The 20,634-nt window shown below is 40.6% G+C and overlaps 1 protein-coding gene across 1 annotated transcript; it reads left to right on the forward strand.

The window, feature by feature from the left end:
* Positions 1-809: 809 nt before the first annotated feature.
* Positions 810-20,012, forward strand: mtus1a (microtubule associated tumor suppressor 1a). The gene is made up of 10 exons (XM_083915064.1): positions 810-1,320; positions 5,010-5,209; positions 11,995-12,061; positions 14,746-14,960; positions 15,306-15,411; positions 15,684-15,757; positions 15,889-15,984; positions 17,719-17,832; positions 17,945-18,042; positions 18,845-20,012. Exons 1-10 carry the CDS (start codon positions 1,200-1,202, stop codon positions 19,065-19,067), a joined length of 1,314 nt encoding a protein of 437 aa, XP_083771190.1. The 5' UTR covers positions 810-1,199; the 3' UTR covers positions 19,068-20,012.
* The last annotated feature ends 622 nt before the right edge of the window (positions 20,013-20,634 follow it).

The raw sequence follows: 20,634 nt of genomic DNA on the forward strand, positions 1-20,634 counted from the left end.
AAGGTGACCCAGATTACAATGTCAACATTTTTATCAATTCCTCTGTTTTCTCATCTAGATATAGTGGCTGGACCGTAAGAGAATAATGTCTAGAGATTTTAGAAGAAAATGAACCTGAAACTATAAAATGAAGGGCGATTAAAGTAGTATGCGCTTGGTTTTATTTGGATAGAGCTTCTGCTGTCAGTCGAAACAAATTAACTAGTATTTTAATGCTGCTCAACAACCTGTGGTACTTTTTCATTTATCAGATATTGTCTGTGCTATTTTTATATAGGTGTTTATTAGTGGCCACATGTCTCCTGTAAACATAATCACACTAAAGCTGAAATGTGTGCTCTGTTTATTGCCTTTGTTGCGCTCTGCTGCTCATTTACTATGCTTGATGCATATTTCTGTGCTCCTTGTGTGTCCTCCTGTCTTTTACATTGCCGTTACAGTTGAGTTTACAGTTTTCCAGAATAGATTAAGAACTGGCTGCTTTATATGAAACTCAATTTAGTCAGCACATCATTTTGAGCTTGGATTAAATATGTTTCACAGTCATAGCTGTGAGAGCTGTGCCAGCAAAGCAGTTTTTAGCTCCGCTCATCAGACACAACCATGCCATGAGAAGTCATCTCTCTCCATCCTACTGCTGGTGACACAGGAAGAGAGTAAGTGAGAGGAATAGTGGGGGGCTGGATTAAAGTCCTATTGGCTGCAGTTATGCTGTTGGCTCCTCCCACCCCACCCCCTCAGCATCCTGGCTCTGCTACAACACCGCCATCATTAAGCTTGGAGATGCTGTTTTGCTCTGCTGTGAGAGATTCATGTGTTTGGTGAATAGCTGAAACCTGATTTACCAAGGGGATTAAGGGATTTTTACTTTTTTTTTATCAGCCCCTATCGGATCAGGCTGTGCCCCAACCCACTGGCCAGCTTTCAACTTTCTCTGTATCATCCAGCCTTCACAGCTGGGAATTACATTTTGATTTGGGAGACCTGCCATGCTGAACTGGATGCCTTCACTTTTTTTCAACGCTGTCTCAATGGTGTAACTCTTATTTATTCATTTTATTGTCAGTTTTGCTGTCACCTGGGGCACACCATAGCATGTGGTTCATAGCCAGCATCAAGCTTCTGCTTTTGTAAACTGTTTTTTTTTTTTTTTAAGTGATTGTTGGATAAAACTGGCCGTCGAGCTTTGTTTTTGAGAGATGTTATGGTCTCCGAAGCTCTCCCTGTCAAATATCCACGTGCGTCTGTCAGCCAAGGGTTTACTCCGGAACATTCAGCTTCTGTCAGGATGCAGGAAGAACACTGTGGTTTTCCAAGCAGGTCTGTCAGTTATTTCACTATTAATCATTCTTTCAACATTGTTATGGCTTTAGTGTCTCTGTACTATAATATTTAAACCGAGCCTATCAATCTTTACCTCTCACGTAGACCTGTGCAGTTAGCTGTTTCTGAAATCTATTTTTAGGTTGGCTATTTATTAGTCGTCAAAGCAAGGGGGTTCACCTTTCATTTACCCACCTTGCTCAGCAAAACGTGTGACCCGGAGCTCAAGTATTGTAGTACACGAATCTTGAATTCAGGAATAATTTTATTTAAACAAACGTCAGAATTGTCTCATTTTTAAAGTCATATTGATATTTCAAGATGGCTTGTGTGTGTAAAAATTGGTCTTGCTTTCCTGCGCACTGGGCCAACCACTACTCCTGTTTCACTCTGAGATGAACCAGGGTTATTTTGGTTCTTGGTCTCTAGGTTGAGCCATGGGAACCTTGTTGTGATTTTCAATTAGTTTCCTGTGTTTCCCACATTATTTAAAGCATTCTTCTCCTGTTTTTGAAAGGTCATGACCAAACATGGTAATTTGATTTTACAGTTTCAAAGGTTTCAATAACTCGGTGAAATTATGTCTTATGTAAAGCATTATTAGTTCAATTCAAAACAAGTCATATTTTTAGTATGTACACGGTGTCCCATTCATCAGTCAGATAAAACACATGTTTGTTTTGTTTAGAGTCCAGTCAACGTTACATTGACAATTATTGTCTGGTATTGTGTCAACCAAGCACCATAACAAGTGTTCGATTGTGAGGGGTCTCATCACCCATCATCCTTTGTGCTATGTTGTGATATCGCCTCTTAGCAGCACAGCACTTTGCTGTGGAGCCACTTAATAACTTGGTGCACTTGTATTCTTTGAACGTGGGAGGAAGCATGAAGTAAACTGGGCAACGTGTCATCAACTCTGTGTTCAGACACTTTGATGGAAATAGCTGCAGGTCCGCTGTTGCCATGGAACAGCAGTCAAAGACAGAGACAGCTTATGCGCTTATATAAAATCAAATTCAAATGAAAGTGCAGATTTGTGTGTTTATTGAAGTCAAATGCCAATACAGTTAAGAACATATACACAAGCCAGATTTACTAACTCCTGCTATATATCGACGCATTAATAATGTATATATTCTGTTTTTTGTGACTACGTATGAGTATTGAACGAGGGCAGACAGAATGGCTGTTATATTCATTATATGAATCCCTGAACCGGCCACCTCTTTAGACCATTGTGAATTATTTAACAGGTGAGGGCATGACTATTTTCATATTCAGCAGAAATGTGTTGCATAATGTCCAATTCTGGTTTTGGAAACAAGCACAAGATAAAAGCTGCAGAGTAAAAACACATATGTGAAGATCCTTACCGGTTCCTCTTTATGTGGATGTAAGAAAAGTATTATCAGAGAACATGGCTCGGATCCCAATTCTTTTTTTGTCCGTTGAGGGCAATCAAAATGTAAACAGCTATAACTACGTTGTGCTTCATGTTTAGAAAAATAATACATTTATGGAAATAAAACAAGGGAACTATTACATACAGGTACGTTACTTTGGGATAGCAGATTCACGTGGTACTTACAAGCAACTGCGTATCCTTACAACATGGTTGGTTTATTTTATCACATATACGTTTTCACAGTATGATGTGAACTATCTAATGCTTTGCAGTAGCTTAACAGCCTGAGTTTGTGGTAAATGTTGGCTGTGATGCAGCTTGAGATGCCTGTCCAGTTTGTGTTCTTTACACAACCAGCAGAGGGCATCCTACTTTAAACGAACCTGTTGAGATTAGATGAAGTGCAGCATCATCAAAATGACTGAAAACTGAGCAGCACAGCTCAACTGTTTGTTTGGATCTGGGGGGAAAAGTTTTGACACATCTTTCTGTACTAATGTACTGTACATGATGCAAAAATAAGAGACACATTTCAACATATTGTTTAAAAAGAATCTAGATTAGGAGAGTGCAGTCAGGACATTGAGAAGTTTTTCTGGTCTTGAAAGATCTTTCTCCTGTTTCAGTCTGAAAAAATGTCACACATGATATTAAATGCACAACCTTGTGCTACAGAACAAGCTGAATAACATATTAACTTAAACGGTATAGTAAGGTGTGTGTCTTGTTTTGTTTGTCTTGAAGGTGGTGCCTGTCTTTTATGCTGAACAGTTTACTTTGGCTTTGAGAAAGGGAGAAACTAGTTTTGAGGTGAACTACACTCTGCAAACGGAGCTGTGTGAACTCTGACTTTTTAGTATCCTGTTCTCACATGGAAGGTTTTCCTTTTGCTGCTGTGACTCCACAGTTTGGTCTTTGAGCCTGTTTACCCTCTTAGTCCATCACAACAGTGTCCCCTCTGTTGGCCTTGTAGTGTTATTATCTCTGCAGTGTTATGTTGCCCCGATCCCTCCAGCGCTGTCCACTCTGCAGCTTCTGGATCAGCTTTCTACAGTTGGCAAGGAAGATTACTTTCTCCTTGTTGCCATTAGAAAACTGCAGGGTCTTATTTTGAAAGGCGTCACGTAAATGCAGCATTATGTTTGCTCAGAAAGATGTCTATATCCCACAGTTACATCTGGGGATGTAATGATGCTGTAAGATGCAGGGTTTCCCCCAGTGTCTTGCAAGTTGTTTTTTAAATTACAGCTACAGTGGGACAGCTCATTTGGAAACTTGTTTATATTTTTGGTTATAGTTTTATTTTAATTCTAAATTTCACAGTTCCATCCCTTATTGTGTCAAAAAGGACATCTTTTCTTAGGGAAAACCTGAAATGATATCCTTCTTAATGCATTTATATTTAACTTGAATATTATCCAGGTTTTGCGGTTCAAAAAGGACAGGATACATAAAGCGCACTGGGTAGATTCAACAACAGTACCTTTTTATTGTAAGTAGATTTATTTTGGATTTACTGTTCCAAATTCACTTGCAACTATGTCATTATTTGTTTTGTTTTTCTTATTAATCTTAATGGGCTCTAACAGCTGTCATCTAAAACGGCAGATAGAGCTGAGTGAGTATCCCCACAGACCTCGGTTGGAACGGGATATTCCACTCATTGGTATTCCCCATATGTCTCGGGCTATTCTCACTACTGTGTTACATAACGCTCACTACAGTCTCTTCGTAAACAAACATTCAAAGAAACAAGTGTCCTATATCAATGATAATTACTTTTCTTACATCTTGTCCACTGCAACACTCAGCAGTAGTAAGTTTGTCCGTTTTATGTTCCTCTGTTCTGATGACTTAGTGTTGTAGCAGATAAAACATGTTTTTCATTAGTAGGTTTGACATTAGCTATTATATGGGGGTGATGTATTTATAAAGCTGTAAATCAAAGCTACAGTAGCACGGCCTCGCTATAATAAGTTGTCCTTGGTGACCAGTGTCTGCACAGCACTAGATTGAATTAGGATATGGAAAACTAATTGCATTCAGAGGATCCATTTTATGTCTGGGCCGTTGGCGTAGCAGCACTGGGAATCAGACAGGCTGATTGGACAGAACAGTTCTGGACTGCAAAAATATCAAGAGCTCCCACACTGGAGCCTGCTCCATCTGTGAGAGTATAGGGTGGGTGGTGCTGCTGCCAGACCAGCTGTAACAGCTATGGAGGGGGGTATGATGATGATCAATGTTGTCGCGACACTCAACACATGTTCTTTCACAGTGGACAAACCCAAGGCCAGCTCTGGCCAGCAGCAAGCGTCCCAACCAAACCAGCGTAGTAGACCTCCGGATGTGGTACCAGCGACTGTCACTGACGGTGGAAGAAAGGCCCAGAGCCTCCAGCAGCTCAGAGGACTGCTGGCAGCCAGTAACTCCAGATTTGAGGCCGTCGCCATAGTCTTACAGCAAGCTTTGGCTGAGGTAGGACAATTCTATTCATGGTCAATACATTTTTAAATTTTGTTTATGTTTGAACACAGGGACTCTTTAACTTCTTTTTCCTGGCAAATTATCGAATAAATAAAGAGCTTGCCATTTGCTTAGAGAAACACAGAGAGGTATTTAAATAGCAAATACCTGTTGCATTTTCTAACAGTAATATCACCGGCCTCATTCCGTTTGTGATCGATGGTATTTGCTTGCTACTGTAATGAAATCAGAGTGTGGCTCACATTGCCATGTTATCACACTAGTATAAAGAAGGTACCACAATATAATTAAACAGTTGTCTATGAGGAATCACATTTTTCTGTCCATCTAGTGGAATCCATGCACATAATACAATTCAGAAAGAAGAAATCTTATTATATTTCACTGCACTATACTTTTCTTTTTACATTATTTTATAGAAATCTGAGATAAAACAGGATGCAAGTCTTAGGTTTAACATACAGATTAAGAGCTAAACAGGTAAAGGATTGTCTTAATCTCAGATTCTTTGAGGAATAATTTGCTATTTCTTTTTTTTTTACACACAGTCTGAATTCCTCTTTATGACATAACTACCAAGTGTTGCAACATCAAGCCTGTGTGATGATACAAGGCAAACCAAATGGCATTTCTATTTACAGCACCAGCATAGGGGGGTGAATCTAAGGGTATGAGGGGCTGCACTCACAGACATACTTGGAAGCTGTCCAACACAAAACGGCCCTGTTGTTGTCATCCGTTGAACAACTGAAGCAAATCCTGGATCAAAGAGAAACGCTGCTTCTTCTGTTCTTGTGAAAATTTTAACAGAAGAGCTGAACATATTCTAACCTAAGTCTCTAAACAAGCCACAGGTCTTTCAGTTGTACTTTTCTTATATTCATAGGTTATGAAGGTAGGCAAGCATGACCCTAAGAGCCTTTAAAATATGGATTTTTAAAGCTGCTGTTTATTTAGATATGTTTTAATAGTGCTGCCATGTGATTGGCTTCCAGGAACTGGATGCCCCAAGGGATTAATCTTCGCACAGTGCAGTACAAACAGGCTTATCCTATCAGCTAAACTCCACCCGACCCCAACCACCATACTCCCTCATTTAGTTGTCAAAGCAAAATTATGATTTAGTGCTTGGACTCTATTTAGTATATTTTATCAGAAGCTCTACAAGTCAAATATGAGTGAACTAAAAGATTAAATTAAACTGGCCCAACGTAGTTAGTAATGATTTATAGCTAAATTTTCCTGTGAACCTAGAGGGAAAAAAATCAAACACTCCTGAGCTGTTTGAGAACATTAAATGTCAAAGGCTATTTCAGTCCCTATGGTTAACTTTAGAAGTGTCCTTGTCAAATCTTTTCACACATGTGTTGACTGAGTGAAACAACTGGAATGGACCATCCAAATATAAAATGATTTTAGACAGAAGATATTTAGTGGCTCCCATTAAATTGTATGACCCTGCCTTATTTCAGAGCTGTTAATCAAAAACAGACCGGTCCAGGGGGGATCATGATGTATGTGAGATCTGATCTTGTCCTGCACTCTCCATTAAGATAATGCAGAGCGGTCTGGTTGCAAATTGGAACCCAGACAGGGGGTTAATTTACAATAATGACCAGCTTTCTCTAGATGATCCTGTATAGTACACAGCTATCTACTAAATAAATCAATATCTGACATGAAACATTGATTTGAAAATGATTTCATTAATTTAAAAATGGTCCTCCAGAGTTTATGATCAGAACTGCGTCCATATCCACAGTCGATTATTCAAAAAAGACAGACCATAGAATGCCGTAATTGGTAAACCAGATGAAGGTAAATGATTCCTGATTCAGGGGCACAAGAGTAAGACATCAGGTCTGCCAGGACTTTCCTCTGGAGGCCGCTGGGAACTTGTCGTCATTTCTTTGCAATCCACTGGACCTTACCTGAAATGGTTGACACCTCTGACCCATCAGCACAGGATGTTGTGGCCAAATATGATAATTCATATGTATTGGGTTTAAAAAATAACCTGCATTAACACATACATCTGTATTCAGTTTAGCATGCATGTGCTGCAGATACAGTAGATTTACAGGAACAACAGTACAGCACTGACCCTATTTTAAACCCTACTTTAGCTGTGGTGCTTCACACACAAATTAGTCGTGTTTGTGGGTGAGGGATCAAATACTTGCTGCTGGAGTGACTCCTTCTGGTTTGTTGCTGCGGTGAAGTGAAAATAGGCTGGTGACTCCATTATGTTCCAAAGATTCTTTAACGAGCGGTTGTTTGCAAGCACTGTGCCACTGTATGTATTACCAAGTGCCACAGGGGAAAAAAACTGAGTATCTTCTATCATGAAACATGTAGCCAAGAGAGAAGAGGCTGTTAGTTGACAGGAATTTTACAAATGTGTTTAAGTGCCTGTGCGCGGAGGACTATTTCAGAAAAGTAAACCACTGCTTCTCTCAGTCTGATAGAGAAACTCACTCATGCATTTATTTCCTTTGGCCTAGATTGCAGCAACTCCCTTTACTCCTGCCTTACTCCAGAGTTTGACACCAGACAGATCCCTTGTGGCAGCTATCTGGATAGTTGCAGTTGTGACAGAGTTCGTATTGGTCTGATTTTAGTTTCAGAGAGCTTCAGTGAGTACTGTTGATTCTTAATTTCTGCCAGAAAAGGTGGGAAAAATATGGGCATTATGAGTATGCAGTCAAGTGTCTAAGTTATTTTGACATTTGCTGCTCACATGTTTAGGAGCCTTCTAAACATCAACATTTCAACCTGTTGTAACTTGAGTGCTTATTCCAGGTGTTAGAAAGCCAGTAGTAACTTATTTTTTGAGAATATTGTGGAGTATTGACTGATGGAAAACAAAACTGGGGTAGAATGTGTTTAAATTGGGGCTGTCAATGGATTAAAATATTTAATCAGGATTAATCGCATGATTTCCATAGTTAACTTGCACTTAATCGTGAAATTTATCACAGTTTTTGTTTCTGTTCTAAATGTACTTTTTTAAAGGGATATTTTTCAAGTTTTCTCAGTACTCTTATCAACATGGGAATGGAGACATATGCTTGCTTTATGCAAATGTATGTCTATTAGTATTATTGCAGCTATCCAAAACAATGACAAATACTGTCTCGAATATTCTCTAGAATAACCTCAAAGGTACTTTACGCTCTAAAAAATATTATTTAATGCTAATTCAATGCTATTTGAACATGCAGTCTTTGGATAGAATGGAATTATTTAAGCAGACCCTCGCCCTCCACAATGTTGACCAGCCTGCAAGCTTTAGCCAACATTTCAAATATCGCTGTTGAAAGTTTGTTGCGAGGGGGTGGAGGGCTCTCTGCATCAGCTGTATGCTTGGCCAGCAAGTGGTATATGATTCAGATAACTTTGGTCTTGTCTAGGGAACCATCTGGCTTTGAAGGTGAGCTTGCCATTCAAAAGACCCTCTTTAATCATTTCTGCTCAAGGTTTGTTTCTGCTTGCCATTCACAATGTTACTGCTGCATTACTTCCTGATTTCCCAAACTACGGGGCATCAAAAAAAAAGTGGCGTTAAGAGGAATTTGTGTTTCAATTCTTGTACATTTTGTTATTGAACACTAACACCTACAGCAGTTAAAACATGACCATCCTTGATTTTGGGTTTCCTTTAACTGTAACAGCACCAAAGCAGCACCTTTTACCTAGTATCACAGAGGGAGAGCAACTGTCATTGCTAGTGTCACACCCAGAGCCCACATTGTGTTAATAGCAAATGTAACCATCTGTGCACCTGTGGATGTGTTGGCCTTAAAATGAGATGTAGTCAGTTGCACCAGGTCTAAAGTCAAAGGCGCAGGGTTTTCCTGCTATTTACAGCAGGAATTAATCACAGTAAAATGTGTGATCCACAGACTGCGGTTGTATCCGCGGCTCAGTGGTTAATCCACAGATCAGTCAAAAAATAAACTGATTAATAGCCGATGGGTGATATGCACTGTTAATCCGGAAAATATTAATTGCAAAGCCACTTCTCTAGTAACTTCGAGAGGAACAGTAACTTCATTCATTTAAGAAGTTAAGTTTAGTTATGTTTTCTGTCAAGTTTTAAAACTACAGTTTTTAGTTTTGATGCTTAAATTTCCGACGGTATTTGCTGCAGAGACTTACTGTGCATATGGAAATGTTTACAGTTATTGAAAGTCAATCATTAAAGAAAATACTCCAATCAATACAATACATAATTTAAAAGGCAACAGCCTGGGGGGGTGCTTCTTACTTGTTACACACAGAGATGCATGGACCTTTTTCTCATCCTCCTTCTCCTCAGCCTCATCTGAACCCGCTGCTTAAATAACAATGCACCCGCTGCCTGCACACCTAGCATTCAAAGGTAGTGGGAGATGACACTGATTGGTTTCATTCATTTTATGCTTCAAAACACAGCAATAATTAATGAAGAGACTTAATGCAAACCCTTTGCCCCTTGCATCTTAATTTGTGCCCAACATATGCACCGTCTAACTAGCAAAAGTGGAGGTGGCCGCGCCCTTAATACACTTGTGCCATGCACTTAAGACAATGCACCATAGATCATCTAAATGGGAGCCTTTATATCAAAACATTAATTCAATGCACAAGAATAACAGATTTGTGTGTCAGGTGGGTAAATGGTCGAGTCTGTGTGTATGCAGTGTGCCGTGCAATCTGGTGGTCACTCATACGACCCAGAATAGGAGGCAGGTCCTTACCAGCATAGTGTGAGAATGTCCCAGCTGTTGACTTGATATGGTTAGGAACAGCAGCCAAACGCTAAGCAAGGTCTGAGCACTGTTTCTTATCATCTGTTTGGATGGAGTGTATAAGCACTGGACCTGGTTTGACATACCTTCTCTCAAAGAGCAAAATGATGTGAAACACATTGCATTTCAGTGTAGGAATGCAGGCACATTCCCAAATAACTAGAAAGATGATTTAAAGTCTTCCTTGACATCACTTGCTTTCTAATGCTTTCACAATATTTCTTGGTACTTGTAACCTGATCTGAATCAATTAGTCATTGATCTCCGTCTACCATCAAGTGTTATTCTACACCTGACATGGTATCATATCGATATATACTGGGGACTGGTCTAATCTTTGCACCCAGCTAGAGGTGCATCAGTTTTGCTGTATGTATGGATTATTTTTTAAATACTGTAATAACCTAAACCTGTACAGTAAATATTGAAATCACCTATTTTTATTTTTACTTTCATGGACTGTCTTTATGACAAAGGCAATCACTGGGTGTTAACACCTACCACAACATTGTCATCTTTACATAGATTATAAAAGGGGTTATGTTATGACAAGATATCATGACAAAGTATTAAGAGTTCCATCGGTTTTACCAACTGAGTTGATAAGATGGTTAAGATGTGCTGTTTCTACTGCAGTCTAAGGAATGATTACCAAGGTGCTTAGTCAACAAGTGACATCATTGTCTTTATTTTTATATGTTGGCTGTAAAGACTCAAACAGAAGCTGGAAATGTGATCTGTAAGCATTATATCACCTTGTAATGAAGTGACTTTACCCATGAAGCCTGTAGCTGCACAGCTGTAAGGTAGTGATGCAGAGGGGTGAGGGGGATGATTTAATGTAGGTTTGGATGAGTGGTGGGGGATGGTGGTAATGAAACCTCTCCATGTATCCTCCTGGGAAGGTCGCTGCACAGCACAAGTCCTGCTCCATCAGTCTGATGTCAGGCAGCTCTGTACAATTTATCTGTTTGCTCCACTCCAGCTGCCTTTTAGTGCTTTCTTAAAGTGACCTCAGCCTGCTGACGAGGAGGCTGTTCTTATGCACACTGTAGCCTGCCCCTTTTGTTGTTTTTTAGGTGTAATACGGTAATGCACTCTGCAGTCACTCTCCACAGCCAGTAAAGCGGCTTTTTCAGTCCTGCCTCAGATGTAGTCAGAGCAGTCTGGGAGGAGGTGTGTGGAGGTGGTCCGTCCACCTGGACCACTGTTTGTCCTGGAGTACTGGGTCTCCATAGCTGGGGGTGGGAGACTCCGGCTAGCAAGCCTCAGGCTGAGACTGGATCATGGGCTGTTCTGGCAGCAGATCGTGCCTTAATGCTCCCTACGCTGCAGAGAGGGTAACTGGCTTCTATATTGCTTTATTCTGCAGCCGGGAGATGACAGGACAGGGTGGACTATATTCGCTTTAGTAAACTGATCAGTGAAGTGATGTATGGCTTGTCTTACTTGGCTATTTTGTCTTGGATTCATCATGGCATTATGCAGCCTGTGTGATGTGCTGTAGTGTGTCAGGCTGTTCATGTGAGCATAGTCACAGAAAGGTATTAAACAAGAGGTAAACAGTTTTTGGATCATCTATGCGTCAGTCAGAATTCTAGAGGAGCACTGCAGCTACAGCGCAGCCCCCTTTTAATGCAAAACAGAGTCAGAAAGGGAGAAGTAAAGGAGCTAGGGGACAGCAGGCATGTGCTAAGACTGAAAACATGAGTTGAATGTGTATTTTTTTCCTTGCTGTTGAGGTCCTGTTGATGTATTTGCATCACACGGTCAAACAACCCTCTAATGAAGACAGATTTTCCTTCCAGGATTATGTGTCAGGGTGTTGCCCTGAGAGAACATAATAGTTACAAACCTCTCAGATTTATAATGCTGGCATTGCTCATTTGTGAGCTCAAGTGAGATGATTTAAGCTGAAAAAGAAATTGCATTGACATCTACATGAGCATGTGCCTGAATGTTTACATTTGTCTCCCTCTGCAGCATGATGAAGCCACAAGGCGGTGCAGGGACCTCTCCCAGGAGCTGGTCAACCTCCGAGAAGAGCTGAGTAAGTTAGGTCACCTTGGTTACATACTAGCTGTGTTTAAAGTTGTTATCACCAAAGTACAAACTCCTGGTACAGCGTCTGCTTTAGTTCCCCTTCCTGATGTGTTTGCTGATTGTTCAGGTTAAGCTGACAAGTCAGGAAACATCTTAAATAATGTTTATATAGATAATGAGAACGATACGGTTTTTCTTTTGTTTGCTGTTGTTTTTTTTTTTCATCATGAATATTTGGTTATTTACTCTGTTCACTTATTCTCTTGCTTAGATCCAATGCAGTCATTGATGTAATAGGTGACTCATCAATGTACAATAGTGCCTAATATATGCTATAAACATTGAAATTATCAAATTAAAGCACCATATTCCTCTGGACTGACAGGCATGTATTAATCAAGGAACTTGTGTCAAAATTGATTAATGAATTAAATATTCCCATTTCTGTACACAGGGGAGGTCTAACTCTTGTTTGCTTTTGCCCACCACACAGACACCCACTGTGGGTTTTCCTCCACTTGTTAATTGCTTTGTCTTTGACAGAAAATCACATTTGTCAAGACGTGTGTGTGTTTAAGCGTTGATGGGAAGCACGGTGTCTGACCATTCCCCAGGGAGTGGCAGGCTGACCTCTGACCCCACCCACACAGGAGGGGCTCCCAGTGGTGGAATGCTACACCACCTGAGGCCTTGTGAAGGCATAGGAACAATGACCCGTGTTTTCTGTCGAGCCTAAGATAATAGCCTAGAATAACCTTGTATGGACACACACACACACACACACACACACACACACACACACACACACACACACACACACACCAACCAGCTTTCATCTCTCTTCCTGAAGGCAGCAGTAGTGTTGTGGCTCCTCCCTTCCCTCACAGCCTCGGGACTTCCACATGACTGCTCTTATATGCTGAGCGCTGTTATATCTGCGCGTTAACACATTCTTCACTTCAGGGAGGCTGTGAGACCTACAGTGACCTCAGATGGACCTTATGCATAATGTGAAGTAAAAGATGTTAGAAAGTCCAGACACATTCTTTTAAGTCCACTTTCAGTTAATTTCCTCCCCAGACTGTGAACTCCTCATACAGCAATGACTTGCAGTCTTGGGCCACAGCCAAAATTGTGATCCAACCACACCCCCTTTTCTCATTCCTCACACGTAAAGTTATATCTAAAAGGGATCTGCCTTTTTTCCCCATCCATATGACACTTCCAAACCACATCACCCTGCTCTGTGGGCCAAAATGCAGCTAACTTTAGATTAACTGGCCCTCCTCCCACGTGTGAGCCATGAGGTGTTGTGAGGTGGATTTGGACTAGAAAGGCTCATATGACCAGATCTATGTTACACATGGTTGTGGAGTGCTGTACTCCAGTTGTTGGGCCGTACATGCCAAAGCCTGATAGATAGTCCCTATGTTAGCTTGGCCACTGTTCCTGGATCTGCTGCTGTTATTCCACTCTTGGTAAGGTGAATCTTTATATTCATGCAGTGCAGTTTTTATACTCTGGAGTTATTTTTTTAGCTGACTGTGGGACTTTACTTCCAGACAGCAAAGAATGAACATCATGATTAAGGAGATTTAAGACAGTTTGTATCTGACAGAATAGTCTGACTAAAATTGCAGCCCTCAGTAAATATGTGTGTACATATCAGATACAGCATGCGGCCCTCACAGCTTCATACGTCATATATCCATATATAAGCGAAAGATGTTGAAAAGAGCCTTCTTGTGCCTCCTTTGGTAACGATGATAGCATTTGCTGTGGTCAGCAAATCTATGATCAAAACTTATGTTGGGGAAAAGTAGACCGTTATTGTGCCTTGATGATTTGTAAGAGCTGTGAATGTAGCTGCCACACATGTTGTAGCATAGCAAAGCGACGTCTGGATTCAGTATTATTTTACGACTACTGTTGAAGTCATACATTGTCTTAATTTCTAATTAGATGTGGTTTATGTTTGCCAAACTTCTGAAAGAAAATCACCTGCTTAACATGACAGCTTTCTTACTGTACACACTGTGACTTCACTAGTGAGTCGAAGTTCACATCGCCAGCTGCTGGGTATCAAAAGTGTTTGTGCACAAGCACTTAAACTGGAGACAGGTTATGGAGTCAGTCACTGTCACCCACTCCAGAGCAGATATAAACATTTGGCAGTGGAAACAGTTGGGAAATGGTGAGGCTGGTGTACAGAATAAATGCACCAATTGCACAAACACAAAATGTGAAAATACCAGCTGTGGAAGGAACACGCCTGAATGAAGAAATCTGTTACTTATGCTACTGATTTCAAGATAGTGTGAGAGAATTAAAGGGATACTTTAAAACCAGCTCTGTGTCCTGGCATCAAGATGTCACAGAGCTAGATTGAAACTGGTCAGATATCCCTTAAATCTTCACCTGCTTATAAATAACTGCAGTGTAGTTGGCATATGCAGTCAAGTGCAAGAGGAACCTCCCCTTGAATGTCAGTTTTTCCATTCCTTTTTTCAGTGTCACATATTAACATCAAGGGATGACTTTTTTAAACGGAGTCCTCATTGGAAAGAACATATTTCTTACACATGCTTTTACTAATGTCTGATCTATTTTAATTAATATTACATATTATTGATATTGTCTCTCTTGACCTAAAATACAAGCTTTTGTTGTTGTTTTTTTTTTTATTCCCAGTTTGTTCCGTCAATTCATCTGAACGTCTGGAGAAGGAGAAGGATGAGTTGCGTGTTGTTCTGGAGGATGCACTGCACAGACTGCAGGAGCAACACCACAAGGACCTGGCCGAGCTGGAGCAGAGACTACAGGACTTCTACCAGTCTGAGTGGGACAAGGTTCACCTCACCTACCAGGAGGAGACTGACAAGTGCAAGACCCTCATGCAACAGCAGGTTTGTCCCCCTCCACCTTTTTAATTATGACTTGTATTATAGATTTTAATCATTTATGGAGGCAGATTTACTACCTGAGTTTCCTACTGTATTTTCATGTATAGGCTCTTCTTTCATTAAATGAATAAATGTAAAGCTGTTCTTTGTAAAAGCTCAAAAAGTGTCAGGGTGAAGCGTTCTTTGTCAATATTCTGTCATTGTTGCAATGGCATTTCTAAAATGAAAGTTTGTTTGAACATTTCTGTGCTTCAGGAGAAAATGACTAAATGTAATGAAGTACTCAGTAAAGCCTTAGGATCAACAATGCTGTGGCGAATGAAGTCTATCCTTTCTTGTTTTTTAAAGATGGTAGAGCTTGAAGCCAGTCATGAAGCCATGAAGCTGGAACTAGAGAACAACCATGCAGAACAGCTGCAGTCTGTTAAACAGCAGCATGAAATGTCACTGGAAGGTGAGTGTAGAGTGTGGTCTTTACCTAGTTTGTAAAGTGTCCTGAGATAACTTTTGTTATGATTTGGCACTATAAATAAAATTGAAGTGAATTGAATTGAACAGTATTAATGATTCTCCAAAGCTGCATTTTGTGAGTACATTTGAAACTGACTCGAGCTGAGAAAGTGTTGGATAATATTTCGATATTTTATCTCAATGAACAAATGCATGTTTGTTTGTTTTTTGTATTTTGTCATAACCTATAATCTTATTATGTTTTAATGTCATCAGAGCTCAGAAAAGTCCACAATCAGGAGCTGCAGTCTTTGGACAAAACTTTGAGAGATACAGGAGCGGGGTTATCTGTAAGCTTGTTTTAACCTTTATCTAAGAAATCCGCTCAAACTATAGCATGACATGAAGGTAACTTATGGATTGATGAACCAGTGTGTAAAAACTTTACTCAGTGACTTTGTTGTGCTGCGTTCATCCACAGGTACAGATTGAAGAGCTGACAGTGGAGAACAATGCCCTAATTGAGAAGCTTACTGCAGAGGAGAACAGGAGGAAACAGCTGGCCGAAAAGAGCCAGGTACTCTTATCTTTACGCTTATTATAGCAGAGCTCCACTTTAGAGGCATCTCATGAGTCCAATGTTGCTTGCCTTAAATCATAATATGTGGTGAAACACGTTTTAACAGAGAGAGAAACTACCAACAGAAACAAAGGTCATTACAGATCTGATTTTGAAGTTCCCATTTTGTAAAAAGTGAGATTTCCATGACTTTTTCTTTACTGTAAAGCAGGTTGAGGTGCTATATAAATACTGTACAAGTATCAAAATGCTTAAGCATAGTCTGTATAATGAAGATGGACGCAGCTTCTGGGTCAGAAAAGTGTAGCCAATGCAGAAGTTCCTTAAATCTGCATTCTTTCTAATGCCCAACAAGGGGGTGACTACATTTGTTGCAAATAGAAATCAGTTTGTATAGAAGTCACTGTGAAAATGAGCCTACTTCTCACTTGATTTATTGCATCAGTAAACATTTTCCTAAATGGTTTATGGTCTCAGTCGCTAGTTTCAGGTCTTCTTCAGTACAGCACAATGTTCATTTTGAAAATTATGGTTCAATTTAGAAATAAAATAAAACAGGGTTTGCTTCACGATGGGTCTCCCTTGTGATTTACAGGTCGCTGTGCTAGTGTTAGCTGGTAACTTTGACTATTGTAATCTATTGTATTATGAGCTCCCAGCTCCCCCGCCAGCAATAGTCCACTGGATGACTCGTGTCAACTGGTTGAAAAACCAGTATATTTCATCTTTAGCATTTAGCTTAGCGCTGCGTCATTGAAACAGCATCATTAGCGGAGCACAGCCTTATGCTGCTTAGCACGCCTCCCCAGCCCCGCCCTCTTGTCCAAATATGGCCACGTCCAAACCAAGCTGGCGACATCCACAAACAAATGGCTGACGTCACATCAGTCTCTATTATACAGTCTATGCGCTCAATCCACAGAAAAATGCACACAGTCTGTATTCAGAAACTGTGTCTTTAAACGATCCGTCAGGATTTCTGTACAGTTGTGATGTCACCACTATACTATATATGGGTACAAAAAGGCTGCTACAGTGTTGCTACAGTGATCCCCGGAAAAAAGCTGACCAATCAGAGCAGACTGGGCCTCAAAGAGACAGACTCTAAAACATTGTGTTTCAGACAGAGGGTGAATACAGGTAGATTCAGACGGACAGGATGAGAAAAATGTTATTTTTTAACATTAAAGCATGTACATGTTCTAGTAGAAACTCAAAATAAACGGTTATACTCTGCTAGCTGCAACTCTCTACCCAGAGTGTAGATTTTAATTTTCCCAGAGTGCTGTTGTACAGTGAGGAGACCACTCCTCATCAGTGTTAAGTGGCAGCCACATGTACTCAGCATTCTGCCGTGGCACAGTAGAGTCATTAAGGTTACTGGCTCACATTACCCTGCCAGTCCACATCTACTATTAATAGATACAACAAAAGAACAGCTCACGACCACTTAAGTAGTTAAACAAAGACTGAGTAGTTTAAACACTACCTTCATACAGAGCATCGTATTTGCTTACTTGCAATTTTTATGTCAGTGTGTATGACACCTAAACATCCAGCTTCATTGTCCCTTTGAGCACAAAGCAAGAATTTGTAAGTGATGCGTGGCGCCCTCTGTTGTGTGCTTCTGAATTTACAGCCACATGACATTTACGAGGATAGCTGTACTCATTTTTGAAATCTTTTTGACATTCATTGAACATCTTGGCATTACTTCTATTCCCACAAAAGGACTCCCACACCTTGTATCTGGAGCAGGAGCTAGAGAGCCTCAAAGTGGTGCTGGATATCAAAAACAAACAGCTGCACCAGCAGGAAAAGAAGCTGATGGAGATAGACAAACTGGTGAGACCCGAGGGGGATGATTGTTGGGCATCAGGACAAGCAATTCTACTGACACACACACACACACACACACATCTCTATCAATCATTCTTTTGATATTTTTTCTTTCCAGACAGAGAAAAATGTGAAGTTGGATGAGAGCCTTAAGAAGGTCCAGCAGGAGAATGAGGACTTCAGAGCCCGCATGGAAAGACATGCTGCACTTTCAAGGTTAGACTCCACCATATGAACTCATGTCGTGATGCCATCCAGACTTTTAAGCACCTAACCGCCCGCCTCAGTTCAGACTCTTTATGCTTCACTGAACTTTTGAATGACCGCACACACTGCTCCGGGCCATAGACCTGCATCATTTTCCAAAATCGATTAATCAATGAGCCACACCATTGCACAGGGTGACATGTTTCTTCCATGAATATCGTCCCGGTTGTTTATTTTGACTCAATCCCACATCAAACGTTCACAGCTTAAAAATCATCGTCAACAAATATATAGTTTAATCCAGATTGCAAAGACCTACAGTGCCCATCTGTTGATTACTGAGCCAATGAGCAAAAAACAGGCGGGGGCAGTCAAAGTATTGAAAGACGGATTAATGTCCCATTCTGCTCCTTTTTAGGTTCATACTAGTATTTTTGATTTCTACTAGAACATGTTTACATACTTTAATGTTCAAAAAACACATTTTTCACACACTGCCTGTCTAAATAAACCTGTATTCACTGTCTAAAACGCTCCGTTTTAGCGCCTGTTTCTTTAAGGCACCTTGACCTCATGTTTATAATGAAAAAAGACACAGAACTCTCACTTTTTACATTATGGGACCTTTAAGGTATAGTTTATTTCTTTTCATAGGTGTAGTTGACAATAACAAAAAAGGAATAATGCTGATCTTTTCATTAGTCTTTCCAAAACAACCCATGTGATCTTAATTTGAGTTGTTTATTTTAAAAAAAAACCTAGTAATTTATATTTGATACGTGTGTAAACATTTCTTGTTGGTGCGTTACAGACAGCTGTCGACAGAGCAGGCAGTGCTGCAGGAATCCCTTCAGAAGGAGTCCAAGGTGAACAAGCGGTTGTCCATGGAGAACGAGGAGCTGATTTGGAAGCTCCATAATGGCGATCTGAGCAGCCCCCGCAAGGTGTCCCCCACCTCCTCCTCCCCCTCCTTCAGCTTCCAGTCACCTCGCACCTCTGGCCTCTTCTCCAGCCCTCCTGTTTCACCCAGATAACGATGGGCCCTTGCTTCCAGGAAGCACACCCTCTCTTTTGAGTTATCCCTCTGGAATTACGAGCCATGATTGTTTCTTGTTCGCTTAGCAACACAACAGCCTCGCTCCTTCAAGACTGGATGAACTCTGACACTTTCTGTACAAGGGTACAGACTGTATAAAAAAACAAAACGTTGCACAGAAGCACTTAATAAGCAAGGCCGCCTTGTTTTTTTGCCTTTCACATCTGACACTATGGGGGGGGGGGGGAATCTCAGGACTTCTATGTCATACACTATTTTTGTTACTTTTTGGCAGAGGCTTGTCTGTCCTGAAGCTCAGCACACATACACACACACACACAGTACATGCAGTAAAAGATACACACATGCAGACAGAACCATACTGTGTGTAAGAGCGCTTCTCTGTGTCTCTGGAGACCACAACCATGGAAAAGATGACACACTCCCTCCTCAGAGCGCATTTGATCTGAAATATGCATGAAATACAGAATTGCTTCTGTTGGATTCCTGCATAATTTTTCACAAAGTGACCGTCAAATCATCACATTACTAACATCCCACTGCCACTCAGTAGACCGGGGCTGTACAAGTCTCAGTCTCTGTCCAGAATTTCTTTATGGTTAATGTTTTTCGTGTGAAGGTTCGGGATTTTTACACCAAGGCTGTCAGTTTAAGTTTCATCTGTGGCCTCAAATATGTTTTACTTTCCACATTTGTTCATTTGGCCAAGGGACCAATCCAAGTCTTTGTGCATGTTTGAGTCTTGGTAATCATCACCCCCCTACTGAACCCTCCTAATGCAGCTTTAAAGTTGGGGTCTTTGCAAAGAGTTGACCAGAAGAGGCTCTGCTCGTCAGTGACACTTCAGTCACTCAAAAAGAGTATTTTGTGTGGAACTGATGTTATTGGTTTGTTGACCCTGTTTGAAATATGCAATTAATAAAGTATCGTATTAAACCTGTTGTATCAAAGCCAAGCTATATAACTGATAACTATGAGCTACATATTTTTGATTTACTCTCAGCAGATGAGACTTTTAAGAGCTATATTATAGGACTTCAGGTTTTCCTGGAACTCAGCAGGTCCAGCTTTGCGCCCGTTGTTGAGTTAAGCAAATACTCTTAAATGTTCTATACGCCACAAATATACACATACTGAGCTAAAGTATATGCCAACTTCATAACAGCCAAACATCTCTTCAGCAAAGTGGAAACTGCAGCAAGTGTTGCATTGGACTGAAGTCAGTTCTGGGCCTGCAGATCACATTCCACATACGGAGTGCATTAGGACGTCAGCCTGGCACAGCTCAGCTTTAAACCACATTCTCCTCTTCGCAACATGCTGCAAAGCCAGAGCCTCGGATGGCTGCTGCTCTCCTTTCAGCATCATCATTTCATTTAAATGCAGCGTAAAGGCCAACTAGGATGAGTGTGATGTTTGATTAGGGATCCCAACACAGCACAGTGCCAGGGTTTACAGCAGGCTGTTATGACATGTATTTAAAAAGTATAATCTCTGTTTGATAAATGTAGCATTTGTCTTAAGAGCTTTCTTATTGGCATCAA

Source organism: Echiichthys vipera, assembly GCF_963691815.1.
Source record: "Echiichthys vipera genome assembly, chromosome: 6".
Taxonomy (NCBI): Eukaryota; Metazoa; Chordata; class Actinopteri; order Perciformes; family Trachinidae; genus Echiichthys; species Echiichthys vipera.

Excerpts from the sequence above, each read along its gene's own strand:
- mtus1a (XM_083915064.1), top strand. The coding sequence starts at position 1,200 with ATGTTATGGTCTCCGAAGCTCTCCCTGTCAAATATCCACGTGCGTCTG. Across the intron at positions 1,321-5,009 it reads CACTGTGGTTTTCCAAGCAG|TGGACAAACCCAAGGCCAGC; the intron begins GTCTGTCAGTTA and ends GTTCTTTCACAG. Across the intron at positions 15,985-17,718 it reads AGCTGGCCGAAAAGAGCCAG|GACTCCCACACCTTGTATCT; the intron begins GTACTCTTATCT and ends TTCCCACAAAAG.